General features: G+C 48.2%; 1 protein-coding gene across 1 annotated transcript in view; it reads right to left on the reverse strand.

The window, feature by feature from the left end:
* Positions 1 to 10,688: 10,688 nt before the first annotated feature.
* The window catches only part of HCN4 (hyperpolarization activated cyclic nucleotide gated potassium channel 4), a 44,199-nt gene continuing 40,086 nt past the window's right edge, over positions 10,689 to 14,801 (reverse strand). The window contains exons 7-8 of the mRNA XM_027553168.1: positions 14,561 to 14,725; positions 10,689 to 14,449 (exon numbers count right to left, since the gene is read on the reverse strand). Coding sequence (XP_027408969.1) covers positions 12,993 to 14,449; positions 14,561 to 14,725 — 1,622 coding nt within the window. The 3' untranslated portion in view covers positions 10,689 to 12,992. The remainder of the gene's footprint in view (positions 14,450 to 14,560; positions 14,726 to 14,801) is intronic.

Genomic DNA, 14,801 nt, shown 5'->3' on the forward strand with positions numbered 1-14,801 from the left:
AATATTCATAAGGGATATCAGTCTGTAGTTTTCTTCTTTTGTAATTTTTTTTAATCTGGTTTTGGTATCCGTGTAATACTGGCTTCCTAGAGTAAGGAAGGAGAAGGCAATGGCACCCCACTCCAGTACTCTTGCCTGGAAAATCCCATGGATGGAGGAGCCTGGTAGGCTGCAGTCCATGGGATCGCGAAGAGTCGGAGACAACTGAGCGACTTCACTTTCCACTTTTCACTTTCATGCATTGGAGAAGGAAATGGCAACCCACTCCAGTGTTCTTACCTGGAGAATCCCAGGGACAGGGAAGCCTGGTGGGCTGCCGTCTATGGGGTCGCACAGAGTCGGACACGACTGAAGCGACTTAGCAGCAGAGTAAGGAAAGTGCTCCCTCCTCTCTACTTTTTGGGAGTTTGTGAAGGATTGGTGTCCATGGTTCTAAACGTTTGGTGGAATTCACCAGTGAGGCCATCTGATCCTGGGCTTTTCATTATGAGAAGTGTTATTCCTATTTGCATCTCTCCACTTACGATAGGTCTATTCAGATTCCCTATTTCTTCTTCATTCACTTTTGGTAGTTTGTGTGTTTCTAAGAATTTGTCCATTTTACCTAGGTTATCTGACTTTTCAGCATACTATTGTTCATAGGGTTCCCTTATGTCCCTTTTCATTTCTTAAAAGTTGGTGGTATCATCCCATCTTTCATTCCTGTTAGTATTGGATTGGCCAGAAAGTTCATTTGGGTTTTTCCGTAAGATGTAATGGAAAAATCTAAATGAACTTTTTGGACAACCCAATATATCTGTCTCCGCGTCTGTCTCTCTCTTTCTCCTTTCTTTTTTGGCAGTAAATCTCTCTCTCTCTTTAAACTTTCAAGCAGCAGGTTTATTTTATTAGATAAAGAATTAACAGAGTTGGGACTTCCCTGGTGGTCCAGTGGTTAGGACTCTGTGCTTCCAATGCAAGGGGTTCAAGTTCGATCCCTGGTTGGGGAATTAGGACCCCCTATGCCTTGGTGCAACCAAAAAAAAAAAAAAAAAAAAGAATTAACAGAGTTAATTTGATGCCCCTCAAATGAGGTAATGCTGCAACGTTTGCATACGAAAACTTTCCTTCAAACACTTATTCAGATTTGTTATGGCTTGTCAGATCAAAGAAACTTAAATTTCAAGTTTGTTCACATAAATAAAAAATTTGTTACTTTGGGAAGTAATTTGTTAATTTGGGAAGTTTCAAAATGGCAGTGAAACTGAGCAGGATGCTATGGGGCCCTTCCCAGGACAGACACCTCTCCCTCCCATAGTTTTAACTCCTCTCTGAAGTGCCTGATTATGGTATCTGATGTACAATTCCTGAGTTGTTTCATAGATGTCAAAACCCCCACCAAATGGAAGAAATTAACTACTTGATGACCAAATACTCCATGTGCACCTCCTGGCACTGAAGGACTGGTGATGTTCACCCCGTGACACTGCCCTGTTACGTTACCATCAACCAGGCAGAGAACTGTCATGAGGCTGGATGGCATTACCAACTCGATGGACGTGAGTTTGAGTGAACTCCAGGAGATGGTAATGGACAGGGACGCCTGGCGTGCTGCGATTCATGGGGTCGCCAAGAGTCGGACACGACTGAGCAACTGAACTGAACTGAACTGATCACATACCCTGGGACACCAAACGCTTTGCTCAAAGCCATCAGGGAGTTTGGGCTTTTTGAGCACTGATGTCCTGGACTCCCTGTAAGGCACCTTACAATAAATGCTACACTTTCCTTCACCACAACCTGGTGTCTGTAGATTGGCTTTACTGTGCCCTGTGAGCAAGGGGATCCAGGTTTTGGTTCAGTAACAGCAGTTCTATCCCAGAGTCATAATTACCAGGGGAAAAAATGTTCTCTAAGTAAGAGTTCTGACAGCTCTGTAATACCACGTCCATCCTTTTATACAAAAGAATGTGCATTTTGCAAAGAGAGTTCGTATTTCTATGACATCATTTTTGAAAAATGTTCTCAATTGCCTTACTGTCTCCAACAGGGTCAGTGATCAAATTGTTAAAATTTGTTAGTTTTGTTCATCTTGTCAAAGAACCAACTTTTGATTTTGCCAATTTTCTGATTGTCTATTCTCGATTGCATTTATTTCTTCTTTGATGTTTATGACTTCCTTCCTGCCACCTGCTTTGTTTAGTTTGCTCTTTTCCTTAGTTTCTTATGTTATTGATCTAAGATCTTTAGAGAGCTGCTGCTGCTGCTGCTGCTAAGTTGCTTCATTCGTGTCCGACTCTGTGCGACCCCATGGACTGCAGCCCACCAGGCTCCTCCATACATGGGATTTTCCAGGCAAGAGTCCTGGAGTGGGGTGCCATTGCCTTCTCCGTTAGATAGCAGTAAGCTCCTATAAATTTCTCTCAGAATACTGCTTTTGCTATACCCCATAAGTTTTGGTATGTTGTGTTTTTGTTTCTATTCATCTTAATTTACTTTCTAATGTTTTCTTGTGCTTTCTTCTTTGATCCACTGGTTCAGTAAAAATGCATTAATTTCCATATATTTGCAACCAAAATTCCTTCTGTTATTGATTTCTAAAACCATTGTATGATGGTCAAAGAACACATGTCATACGATTACAATCCTTTTAAATTTCTTGAGACTTGTTTTGTGACTTAACACAGAGTCTATCTTGGAGAATATTTCATGTGCACTTGAAAAGAATATGAATTTTGCTGTTGTTAAGTAGAGGGTTCTAGATGCCCTGATTATATTGCTCAAATTTTCCACTTCCTTGCTGATCTTCTATCCTGTTCATCTATCCATTATTGAAAATGGGCATGACGTCTATAGCTATTACTGTTGCACTGTCTATCCCTTCCTTCCATTATGTCAAGTTTGCTTCATGAATTTTGGGGTTCTGCTGTTAGGTGCATATATGTTTAAATAGTTAATTGTTCCTGACAGATTGCTCCTTTTATCATTTTTTGATCCTTTTATCACTTTAAAGTAGACTTCATCTTTAGCAACAATTTTGTCTCAAAAAGAAGCCCATAAAATATATAATGCCTGTGTGCATTCTAAGTCACCTCAGTCGTGTCCAGCTATCTGAGACCCCATGGACTGTAGCCCACCAGGCTTCTCTGTCCATGGGATTCTCCAGGCAAGAATACTGGAGAGGGTTGCTATGTCCACCTCCAGGGGATCTTCCTGACCCAGGGATGGAACCCACGTCTCTTCCATCTCCTGCACTGACAGGCAGGTTCTTTACCACTAGCGCCACCTGCTGTTAAGTCGCTTCAGTCATGTCCGACTCTCTGTGACCCCATAGACGGCAGCCCACCAGGCTCCCCCGTCCCTAGGATTCTCCAGGCAAGAACACTGGAGTGGGTTGCCATTTTCTTCTCCAGCGCATGAAAGTGAAAAGTGAAAGTGAAGTCGCTCAGTCGTGTCCAACTCTTAGCGACCCCATGGACGGCAGCCCACCAGGCTCCTCCATCCATGGGATTTTCCAGGCAAGAGTACTGGAGTGGGGTACCGTTGCCTTCTCCGGCGCCACCTAGGAAGCCCAAAATATACATGTTAAATAATATAATATCAACAAGTAGTATTCTTTATTATTAATATTATATTGATGGCTATTAGTAATATATAAATTATATATTTATATATTAAAGCTATGTAATATAATTTTGAGAGAGGTATATCTCAAAATGATATCGTTTTTTAAAATCCATCCTGCCAATTTCTTCCTTTCAAGTACTTGATCTATTTACATTTTATGTTAATTACTGATAAGGTAGTATTTACACTTGCAGTTTTGTTATTTGTTTTCTATGTCTTCAATTTTTTTTTTTAATTTTTTTTTAACTTTACAATATTGTATTGGTTTTGCCATATATCAAAATGAATCCGCCACAGGTATACATGTGTTCCCCATCCTGAACCCTCCTCCCTCCTCCCTCCCTGTACCATCCCTCTGGGTCGTCCCAGTGCACCAGCCCCATGCACCCAGTATCGTGCATCGAACCTGGACTGGCGACTCATTTCATATATGATATTATACATGTTTCAATGCCATTCTCCCAAATCATCCCACCCTCTCCCTCTCCCACAGCGTCCAAAAGACTGTTCTATACATCAGTGTCTCTTTTGCTGTCTCGTATACAGGGTTATTGTTACCATCTTTCTAAATTCCATATATATGCATTAGTATACTGTATTTGGTGTTTTTCTTTCTGGCTTACTTCACTCTGTATAATAGGCTCCAGTTTCATCCACCTCATTAGAACTGATTCAAATTTATTCTTTTTAATGGCTGAGTAATATTCCATTGTGTATATGTACCACAGCTTTCTTATCCATTCATCTGCTGATGGACATCTAGGTTGCTTCCATGTCCTGGCTATTGTAAACAGTGCTGCGATGAACATTGGGGTACACGTGTCTCTTTCAATTCTGGTTTCCTCGGTGTGTATGCCCAGCAGTGGGATTGCTGGGTTTTTGTCCCTCTGTTACTTTGTTACTGTCCTTTGTGTTGTGTCCATTTTTCCGTGTACCATTTTAATGCCCTTGTCAAAAGGCACAAATTATAAAAGAAAAATTTGATGAGTTGAACATCCTCAAAGTTAAAAATATTTACTCTTTGAAAGACATGGTTGAGGAAATGGCAAGGTAAACCATAAACTGAGAGAAAATATTTGCAAAATATACATCTTATAAAGGACTTGTCTCCTGAATATATTATTTATAATTTAATAATAAGAAACAAATGACTCAAACAAATGAATAAAGATTTGAACACTTTATCAAAGAACCCATATAGATAGCAAATAAACACTCAAAAAGATGCTCAGCATCTTTAGTCATTATGGCGATGGAAATTTAAACCAGGAGTTAATATAACGCACTGTCTTGAATGGTAGAAATAAAAGACACGATCAAATATTGCAAAGATCTGCGGTACCTGGAACTCTGATTCAGTTGCTGGTGGGAATACAAAGGAGTATTCCAACCTCAGAAAATAATCTAGTGGTGTCTGATCAAGTTAAATCTATACTCACCAAATGACTCAACAGTGCCACTCAGGAAAAATGAAAATCCAGGCTCACATGAAGACTTGATCATGAATGTTCATAGGAGCTTTATTCTTAGTAGCCCAACTGGAAACAGCCCAATTGCTCACCAGTGGGTGAAGGAATAACAAATCCTGGCATATTCAGCCAGGGACACTTGCTCCACAGAACATAGAACAAAATGGACAGGCCTTAAAGGCTTTTGACTAAAGGAAAGAAATTAGACACAAGGGCTGACACACTTCGTGGTTCCATTTATATGAAATTCTACCTATATTTTGCCAGAAAGGCAAAACTTTAGTGATAGAAAGCAGATTGCCAGGAGCCAGGAGCAGGAGGCTGACTTCAGAGAGGTGGAGGAGGATCTGCAGGCATGAGCGAAATGTTGATTATCCTCATTATCAAGGTGGTTCTAGGACTGGGAAAATGTGTCAAAACTCAGTGAACTGTGCACTGAAAATTGGTGAATTTTGTTATCTATAAATCATATCTCAATTTAAAAAATAGATACAATTAGCAATAGCAACAAAAATTAAAGGTATTAGGAATAAAACTAGCCAAATGCACAAACCTTCATGAAGAAAACTGGAAAGCCATGTGAAGACTTGGCAGAGACAGTTAATGCCCAGTAAATACTCCACTTGCCCGCCCACATTGAGCAGCCTCCTTTGCCGTTACTTTGGGGCCAGGATGAGAAGGAGTGAGGTGTGTCACTGCCGGAGACTGCCGGAGAAGAGTCGTTCAGAATCCGTGGTCTCTTCCAGGTCTCTCTTCTCCTTCCACGTGATCTTGGAGACCATGGGTTCCAGCTGCTGTCAGTAAGGAGAGTGGCTGCCTGGCCTGCTGGGGACTTAACCTGAGCTGGAATAAATCTTCACTGTGTTAAACCATTGAAAGATTGGGGTTTTTCTGTTGGGGTCATTAGTGCTAACTGTCCTAATACAAAAGAAACAGTAAAGAAGACCCAAATGTGGGTCTCATTTATCCATAGAAATACAAATTTTAATAATAATGTTCATGTAATTTCAAAGCAGAAGTCCACTGAGTTCTTCATGCATCTTAACAAACTGTACAAAGTATATGATATCACAGAGACTAGAGTAGCCAAGACATTGTTTAAGAAGGAGGTGAGAGCACAGGCTCTACTAAGATCTACACACTTTATAAAGGTACAGTAACTAAGATGGTTGGAACAGGATGGACGAGCTAATGTTACTGAATAGAGAGCTTTGACATAAACCCAGATGTGACATATAAGTGACATTTAAATTAGTAGGAACAATTGGTTGTCTGTATAAGACAAAAATGAAATCAAACTGTGTCCTGACATCATACCCAAAGTCTGGGTCAGTTAGGTTAAGTAAATGTGAAAAGCAACACTTCACAGTTTAAAAATTAACACAGAATATATTTATAACAACAGAGTAAAATAGGTTTCTTAAACCAACAAAGAAGGCACTAAGGAAGTACTAGACTTTTTGAAAAAATATTGCTAATATTGATCTCATTAAAATGTAAAATTTCTGTTCACCAAAGAACACTGAGAAAAGAAAGAAAGAAAATATAAGCCATATACTGGAAGAAGATATTTATAACACATACAATGAACAAATATATGTATGTATGTAAAACTCTTATGACTCAACAAAAGACAATAGGAAATCAGGAAAAATACATGAAAAAATATTGCTCAGAAGAGGAAACAAATGGCAAATGAATATTCAAAAAAATGCCAACCTTACGGGTAATTAGGGACTTGCACACTAAAACACAATTGGATGTCACTAGATTGGGAAAAATAAGAAAGTCTGATGATTGCAATCATTAGCAAGAATGTGGATTAAGAGTAACTCATACCCTGCAGGTGGGAGTGTACATTGTTAGAACTAGTTAAAACCGCTTGGCATTATCTCGTAAAGTGAAGGTTAAGTCCCCCTATGACTCAGTTCTTCCTCTCCCAGATGCAGAGCCTAGAGATGCTTTGACATATCTGTATCAGGAGCCACAAATAAGAACATTTGTAGCAACAGTGTTGGTAATAGAGAGAACTGGAAATGACTGAAATATCTGTCTCCAGAAGAACACATATGTCTATGGTGACATATTCAGATACTGGAACGCTATACAGTGGTGAAGGTGAGTGAACTATGCTCGGGGCATCAACAAGATCTCAAAATTACAATACTGAATGGAAAAAAAAAAGCAAATTACTAAAGAATACATACAGCAGGGTGCCACTTATATAAAGTTCAAAATTTTACAGATACATTCAGTGGTGTATGTAAGTGGAAGCGGTATGGTCCACTCCTGGTGCAGGCAATGAAAAGGTGAGATATTTGTAAAGAAATTTTAAGCAATAATAAAAACAGACTCAATCTGCTGCTGCTTATCCTTATGCATCAGCGATTCTGAACAATATTATTGATGAAACCCTCCTCCCCACAAAGACAACTACTTCCAGTCCCCACACTTCCGTCTTGGTACACAACTGAGCACACTGTTTAGAGACATTTTATTTTTGCAGTAAAAAAAGTATCATGAGTAGCAATGGGATGACTAAAGTTCATCTGAGTGGTTTATCTTGGAGAGCGAGACAAGGATACAGTTGGGGACCAGCAGATGCTTCCAAAGGTATGCCTTACATTCTATTTTTAAAACCAAATGATTGGTGTATGGCTACTTATCACATTTTTAATATTAAGTATTTGTTATGGTTATATCTTCTGCTCTGTGTTATGAAATATTCCACCCTCGAGAGAAAATTGAAAATGCCACATCAGGGGGAGGGCCGGGATTGGAGAAGACTCACTCTGGATGCACTGCTGCTGCGGCTGCTGCTGCTAAGTTGCTTCAGTCGTGTCCGACTCTGTGCGACCCCATAGACGGCAGCCCACCAGGCTCCCCCGTCCCTGGGATTCTCCAGGCAAGAACACTGGAGTAGGTTGCCATTTCCTTCTCCAATGCATGAAAGTGAAACGTGAAAGTGAAGTCGTGTCCGACTCTTCGAGACCCCATGGACTGCAGCCTACCAGGCTCCTCCGTCCAGGGGATTTTCCAGGCAAGAGTACTGGAGTGGGGTGCCATTGCCTTCTCCACTGGATGCACTGGAAACTGCGAACTCAAGAAAGAATAAAAGGACCACGGTTGACCAGAAAACGATGAGGAGCCATGTTGGGGGGGGGGGTTGAATTGAGGGGAAAGCCATGAGTACGGGTGAGGCTTCCAGGAAGCAGGTGGGCAGAGAGAAGACGGTGGGGTCATGGCCAAGGGCCCAAAGCACTGAGCCTCAGGAGAAAGAAGAGCTCTTTCTTTGAACAGAAAGAGCAGTGAGAGGAAAGCAGGTCCTAAAAGCTGGGGTGGGCTGGGCAGCAGGACAAAACCTGCGGAGATCCGCCTTAGGTTTACCAGGGGGCCAGGGAGGACCTCGTCCACCGCATTCTGTGCAGAAGCGGCAGCACCAGATCGCTGTGGAGGAGGAAGTGACTCAGAGGAAGGGAAATGAGGGTGGGGCATCCAGACAGCTCTCAAGAAGTTTGGCTGACAGATGAGGAGCGGCAGCTGGGAAGAGACTCGGAGTCAAGGAGGGATTTTATTCAATTTTTAAAATGTTTGTTTAAAAAAACTCCCAGTCTGGTTTAACCCCACTAGGGCAGAGAGTGTCTTTGGGCAACTGGCAGCTGTAAGCCCGGCAGGTGTCCGCTGGAGTCGAAGCAGGGGGTTCAGTGGCATTTCGAGGAGGGGCCGGCTGACTGCCCTGGTGGGGAGAAGTGTATCATTACTGACTGTTCAGAATTGCTGCTAGCTGGAGATGGTGAAAGGTAAGAGAAAGCAAACCACATTTAGTCATTTATATGCGGTTTTAAAAATTTTCTACAGACTGTGCACCCCTACCTTTCTACAGACTGCTCCTGGCACTCAGCCCTTGGTACGTGCCACCAATGGGAGTGATCAGGTTTGAGTCTCCAGACCCCAGGTGCACACCCTGGCTCCTTCACATTCCAGCCAACTGGTCTAGGCAGGTTCCCTCTTTGAGCCCCTGGGCTTACTGTATTGAGGCCCTCCCTTAGGGTATTTTTGAGGATGGAATGAGAGAACAGGAAAGCACCAAGTGCCCAGCACACAGTGGGTGCTTACTAAGTGTCCTTTTGTAGTCAGGGAACAGAGAAGATAGTGATTGGTATTGCTCCAGCCCTCAGTGGAGGAGCAAGGCCCAGTGCAAGCCTGTGGTGGATCCTTGAGGGGCTGAGTGGAGGCAAGTAGCCTGGATCTACCCCTTGCAAGTTGGCTGGGTGTGTAGCTAATTCGTCCCACCCCCCAGTGGCTGGCTGTCTGCAAAGGCCTCCCCATAGCCCCAGATGCCAGGCCTGCATTTTGCCCTGCCCTCCTGGTGGGTCCCTGAGGACCCGTGGCCTCCTGGGCCGCAGGGGGCAGTTGTCATGGGGATGCAGGGCCTGCTGCAGCTGCCTGCTTAGCAACGGGACTCCCAGGCCAGTTACCATGGCAACAACATCTACTAGGCGATCACTGATGGGGATGGGAACGGATTCCCTGCCCTTTTCTGAGGACTTTCCCCTCTGGAGTGCGGGCAACACGGCAATCCTCCGCCACCACCATGTGGCCCTGGGGAATTTGCTTTCCAGACTCAGATCGCTGCCTCTCTCCTACACCACAAGGTACAACTCTGAGGGCCCTTGGGACCCTCTTCAGCAAGGGGTGGAGGAAGCAGCCCTGAGGGTCTTCTCAGAGGGTCTGGAGTCAGGCACCCCCTCCAGCACCCACAGTCGGGAGTGCCATGTCACACCTCCTTACAGTGAGGCCTCTCTGGTTCCCCAACTCCCGCAAGAACCCAGCAGCTGTGTTGCCTCCTTGGCTACTCTAACATGCAACCTTCTGCCCTGGCCATGACACCCTCCTCCCAGCCTGGTAACATTTTGTGACCCATCTGATCAGGCTGAGATGGCATCTCCCTCTTCAGGATCTCACTGGAGTTCATGTGCACACTATCCTTCTCCAGGCAGCACCAAGGAGGCCCAGGACAGCCCCCACAGCTGGGGTGGGAAGGACCTCAGTCAGGGTCTCATGCCTACACTAGCCAAGGACACACGATTTCTCTCTCACCAGCCCACCAACAGTGCACACTTCTGTCCATAGCCAGACCTCACACTCTCTCACAGCTCTGCTCCCCGCCCCCTGATCTTGGGGGCACAGTCTTGTGCGTACAAGCACACCTTGCTCTAGGGACAGTGTCCCACTGCCCTCCACGGCCAGGCTCCTGAGGCTTCAGAATCCACGCTGCACCCCCCATCCCTTGCCCCTAGAAGAAGGCAGCATCTGCTGGAATTTTTTTATTTAAATAAAATATACAACTCGGTGCATTTACCGTTTTCTGTTTTAAAAGTGGAAGATTTGAAAATTGCTTGTGAGAGATGGGGGATGGAAGGGTCCACTGACCAGACCTGGCTTTCCCACTCTCTGGAGTGGCTGGGCTGAGTCAGAGCTTTCATAAACTGCGTGTGTATCTGTGTCTCTGTATGTGTGTGGAGGGTGGTGAGACCAAGTCCTGGTGGCTAGGAGGGTCCTCACTACTCATGGCCCTGCACCCCCACTATCCCTATCCCCTCCCCACCCCCTGCCACCTCCAGGTCTAGGCCGAGTTTGGATCCAGTCCTGCCCTCCTTGTGGGGCATAGGCAGGTGCCAAACTTCTATGAGCAGCACTCATAGAAGGTGCTGCTATGTGCAGCTCTGAAAACTCAGGGGGCCTTCTTCTGCCCAGTAGAGACCAAGGCTAGGTGGCTCTTCTGAAGACCCCAGGATCCTTCCCCCTTTTCTTTCCTGGATTATTGCCTCACACCCCGTGACCCATCTATAGAGAAATTTTGTCCACATCCCAGGACAAAGCCTGATCTCGCCAACATTCTGGCTTAAGAATGTGGAGGAGTGTTTCAGATGGACAAGGCAACATCAGCCCCTCTTATTATTCAGGCCTTGGCAGCCGAACCTCTTCTCCCGCTTTAGGCAGTGGAGGTACCGCTAACCGTGGCTCTGAGCTGTTTGCACAATGGCCTCCACTTTGGACCTGCTTCTGGCTCCTGGTTGCCTTCAGAATCCAAGTCAGTTCCCTTAGCCTATCACACAAGGCTTCCTTCTGACCACAGCTTCTAGATCTCTTCCCAAACCCCCTGACTCCACAACTCCACATCCACCTCAGTCATTTCCCCACTGTGCACACCATCTGACTCCTTGCCCCCTCCTTCCCTCCCTCTAACTTTCCCACACCTGGAGGCCTGACTCAAGCCCACCCCTGGCCACACACCTTCCTTAGACCCTTAGAAAATTCCAGCTACCTCCTGTGTCCTGAGATTGTAAGTCCTGGAGCAGCAGCCAAAGCTCCTCGGGATCTCACCATAGCTCACTGGGGCAAGGTGCTGGGCACATGAGGAGCAGAAGAAACATGATTTATTGAGCACCTCCTATGCTATGTGCCAGGTGCTGGGCTGGGCATGTCACGTGTGCTACAGTTCTCATCTGGTCCTCATAGGTCCTTGTGAGGTGTACCACGAGTACTCCCATTTTACAGACGGTTAACAGAAAGCTCAGATGAGCTAAGAAAGCTCAGAAAGCTAAGAAGTGGTAGGTCTGGGATTGAAATCCAGGTCTGATTACCTCCAAAATGTGGTTTCTTCCCTCTATACCCTGAATGGGTGTCAAATTCAGCTCCTGTCAACACAATTTTCTAATGAAAGGAACATCAGCTTTAGCCTAAGATAGGCCTAGATTACAATCTCAGATCAGTCCCAGCTCTGCCACTTGTAATTATCCGATTCTGGAACAATGATTAATACTCGGTTTCCTCGTCTGTGAAATGGGAAGAATCAAAGTAGCTACACCTCCTTCAATTTGTAAAATTGAAGCAGTTAATATGTGTAAAGTGCTAAACCAGTGCTTGGCACAGAGCAGACTCAATAAATAGAAGCTTCCCTCCCCTCCCATTCTACAGATGGGAAAACTGAGGGCCGCAGAGGTGATGGGATGTGCTTGAGGCCCTGCAGGGTAGGAGAGGCACGGCCTGGAATTTTCCGCTTCCATGAGGGGAGGTCGGGCTGGGGCTGAATTTGAGACCAGAGATGGGGAGAGAGGAGGCCTGCCGAGAGGCCCTGGGGTCTTCTTCCCTGAGGACTGGAGAAGATACTTCCCCCAGGCCCTGTGGTGCCCAGCCTGCGGGCCAAAGCAGGTTACTGGATGGAAGGTGACCTGGGTGTCCTGGCAACATGGGGTTAAACTAGATTGCACACACATGTGCACATGTGTGAGTGGCTATCTACATGGCTCTACAGAGCGCTACATAGCTATACATATACACATCTTACATACATATACATATACATCTTGCTAAATTTGCAGTAGAAAAAAATGCAAGACTCTCAGGACCCTGACCCATTTGTCCCCAGGACTCAGGCAACTGAGGCTCCCTAGGAACAAACTCATGGGCAGCCCTTCCTGGAGGAACGGAGATGACTCCCAGCAGAGTGGGGCTCCAGGTTCACAGCTAAGGGCCTAGTGGTGGCTACTGCCCTAAAATGAATACAATGACCGGTCTGCGCTAGGAACCCCAAACATGGGTCATCCCCACCCCTGCCAAGCCCCAGAGACCCCACCTGCCTTCCTCTGGCTTTTATACTTGGGCCCTGCCTGCTCCCCTCCCCCCTCCCTCCCTCTAGTGCTGAGTATTAAAATAGTCTATAAAAGCAAGTGACCAAAAATCTATAGCTCTAAGAATACCTGGTTATTTTCTGCTGTCTTTTGTTTTTCTGGTGTGGATTTTTTTAATGATAATTATTATTATTGGTATATCTCCTAATCACAGTTAAACCTGAAGGAAAAAAGAAGGGAGAAAAAGAAAAAATAGAGGAGAGGAGGAGGGAGGGGACGCAGCTCATAGGTTGGACGGCAGTTTGGAGCGCACCGGCTCAGACCTGGCCCCAGGTTCCCTCTGGGGAGCAGCAGTCAGAGGGGGCCCCCCAGAAGAAGTGGCTCTTGCCCCAAATAAAGAAAGAGGGGGTGGCAAAGAACCTGAGGATGTCTTCCGAGGCAGAGTGACGTGCTGGCCAGGGACGGCACCATAGGGCCTCCCGGGGAGACCGAGGCCCCCGCTGCCCCCGCTGCCGCCCCCGCCTCTGGGAAAGAGCGGGAAGGCTGCCACCGACTCCCCAGAGGAGTGCGGGGAGGCTCTGCGGAGAGTCTGCGCCCCGTCCTGGGGGAGGGCCGGCTGAGAGGCTGAGATGAGCTTGAGGTCCTGGGTCAGGCGACCAGGGGTGAGGGGCGGCGTGCCCCGGCGCTGGGGGACCTGGGGCGGCGGGGGGCTGGATGCAGGGGGCAGGAGCAGGGATCCGTGGGAGCCAGAGGCCCGGGGCGGGGCACTTGGGAAAGTTCTTGGAGGGCCCGGGCTGTGGCCAGGAGGGCTGGGCCCTCCTCGGGGGGTGAAGGCGACAGGAGAAGCCCCCCCTGAGGCCCCTGCCACCAAGGACAGCCGCTCAGGCTGCCGCGGGGGTGTCTCTGGCGTACTCGGCGGGCCGGCGGCCAGCCCGGGGGACAGCTCCCCGGGAGGCTGGCCCAGCTGCCCGGGGCTGGACGACGGGGACCTGGCCGACGGCGGGGGCGGCAGGAAGGGCTCCGCGAGTCCCAGGCCTCCCCGGGCCCCCGGCAGCGGGGGCGGCGGCTGGCTGGCCTGCGGGGAGCGGGCGCCCGGCTGCAGCGGGGTGAGCAGGGGCGAGTCGGACGAGGACAGGGAGCCCCCCAGCGCCTTGTGGAAGTGGCCGAACCCGGCGGTGGCGGCGGCGGCGGCGGTGGAAGGCGTGGGCGCTGGGGAGGAGCCGCCGACCCCTGGCGGCGGGGAGGAGCTGGACGAGGGGAGGAGCGGGCTCAGACCGGCCGGCGCGGAGAATCCAGCCAGTTGTTGGATGTGAAAGGAGGAGGAAGACGGCGTGTCCACCTGGGACGGGCTGCTGGCGGGCGAGGCGGAGCCCAGCGCCGATGGGATCAGAGACTGCAGCCGCTTCAGGTGCCGGGGCGTCTGCCCGGCCCCGAGGCCGCCGAGCCCGGACCCCGGGGGAGGCCGGAAGATGGCAGCCGGCAGGCGCGGGTGGTGAGTGAGGGCGATGGCCACGGAGGTGGTGGCGGCGGCGGCCTGCAGCGGCGCCTGGATCAGCGGGGTCCAGATGACCGGCGTGGGGGTCGGCGTGGCGGAGGCGGCGGCCTGGACGCGATGCGCGCAGTGCGCCATCTCCCTGTCGTGCTGCACGATCTGCTGGATGATCTCGTTTTCCTGGTAGTTGAAGACGCCTGAGTTGAGGTCGTGCTGGACTTTGTGGAGGAGGATGGAGTTTTTCTTGCCTGGACCACCGAACAAGATCAGGCACTTAGGCCGGGGTGGGAGCAGACAGAAGCCTGTACCCCGCCCCCGCCCCCGCCCCGCCGCCACCTCCCTCCCGGCAGGCAGCTCACCGATGCGGTCCAGGCGGTCCAGCGCCACCGTCTCGAAGGCCCGCCGCATCATGGGGTACTCCTCCAGCACCTCATTGAAGTTGTCCACGCTCAGCGAGTAGAGGCGGCAGTAGGTGTCAGCCCTCACGCTAGCTGTGCGTCGGCCCCGCGTCAGCAGGCAGATTTCTGCCAGGATATCAGGAGTCAGTGGCCTCCCAGCAGATTCCACAGAACCCCACCACCACCCCGTCCCACCCTGACC

Source organism: Bos indicus x Bos taurus, chromosome 10, assembly GCF_003369695.1.
Source record: "Bos indicus x Bos taurus breed Angus x Brahman F1 hybrid chromosome 10, Bos_hybrid_MaternalHap_v2.0, whole genome shotgun sequence".
Classification (NCBI taxonomy): domain Eukaryota; kingdom Metazoa; phylum Chordata; class Mammalia; order Artiodactyla; family Bovidae; genus Bos; species Bos indicus x Bos taurus.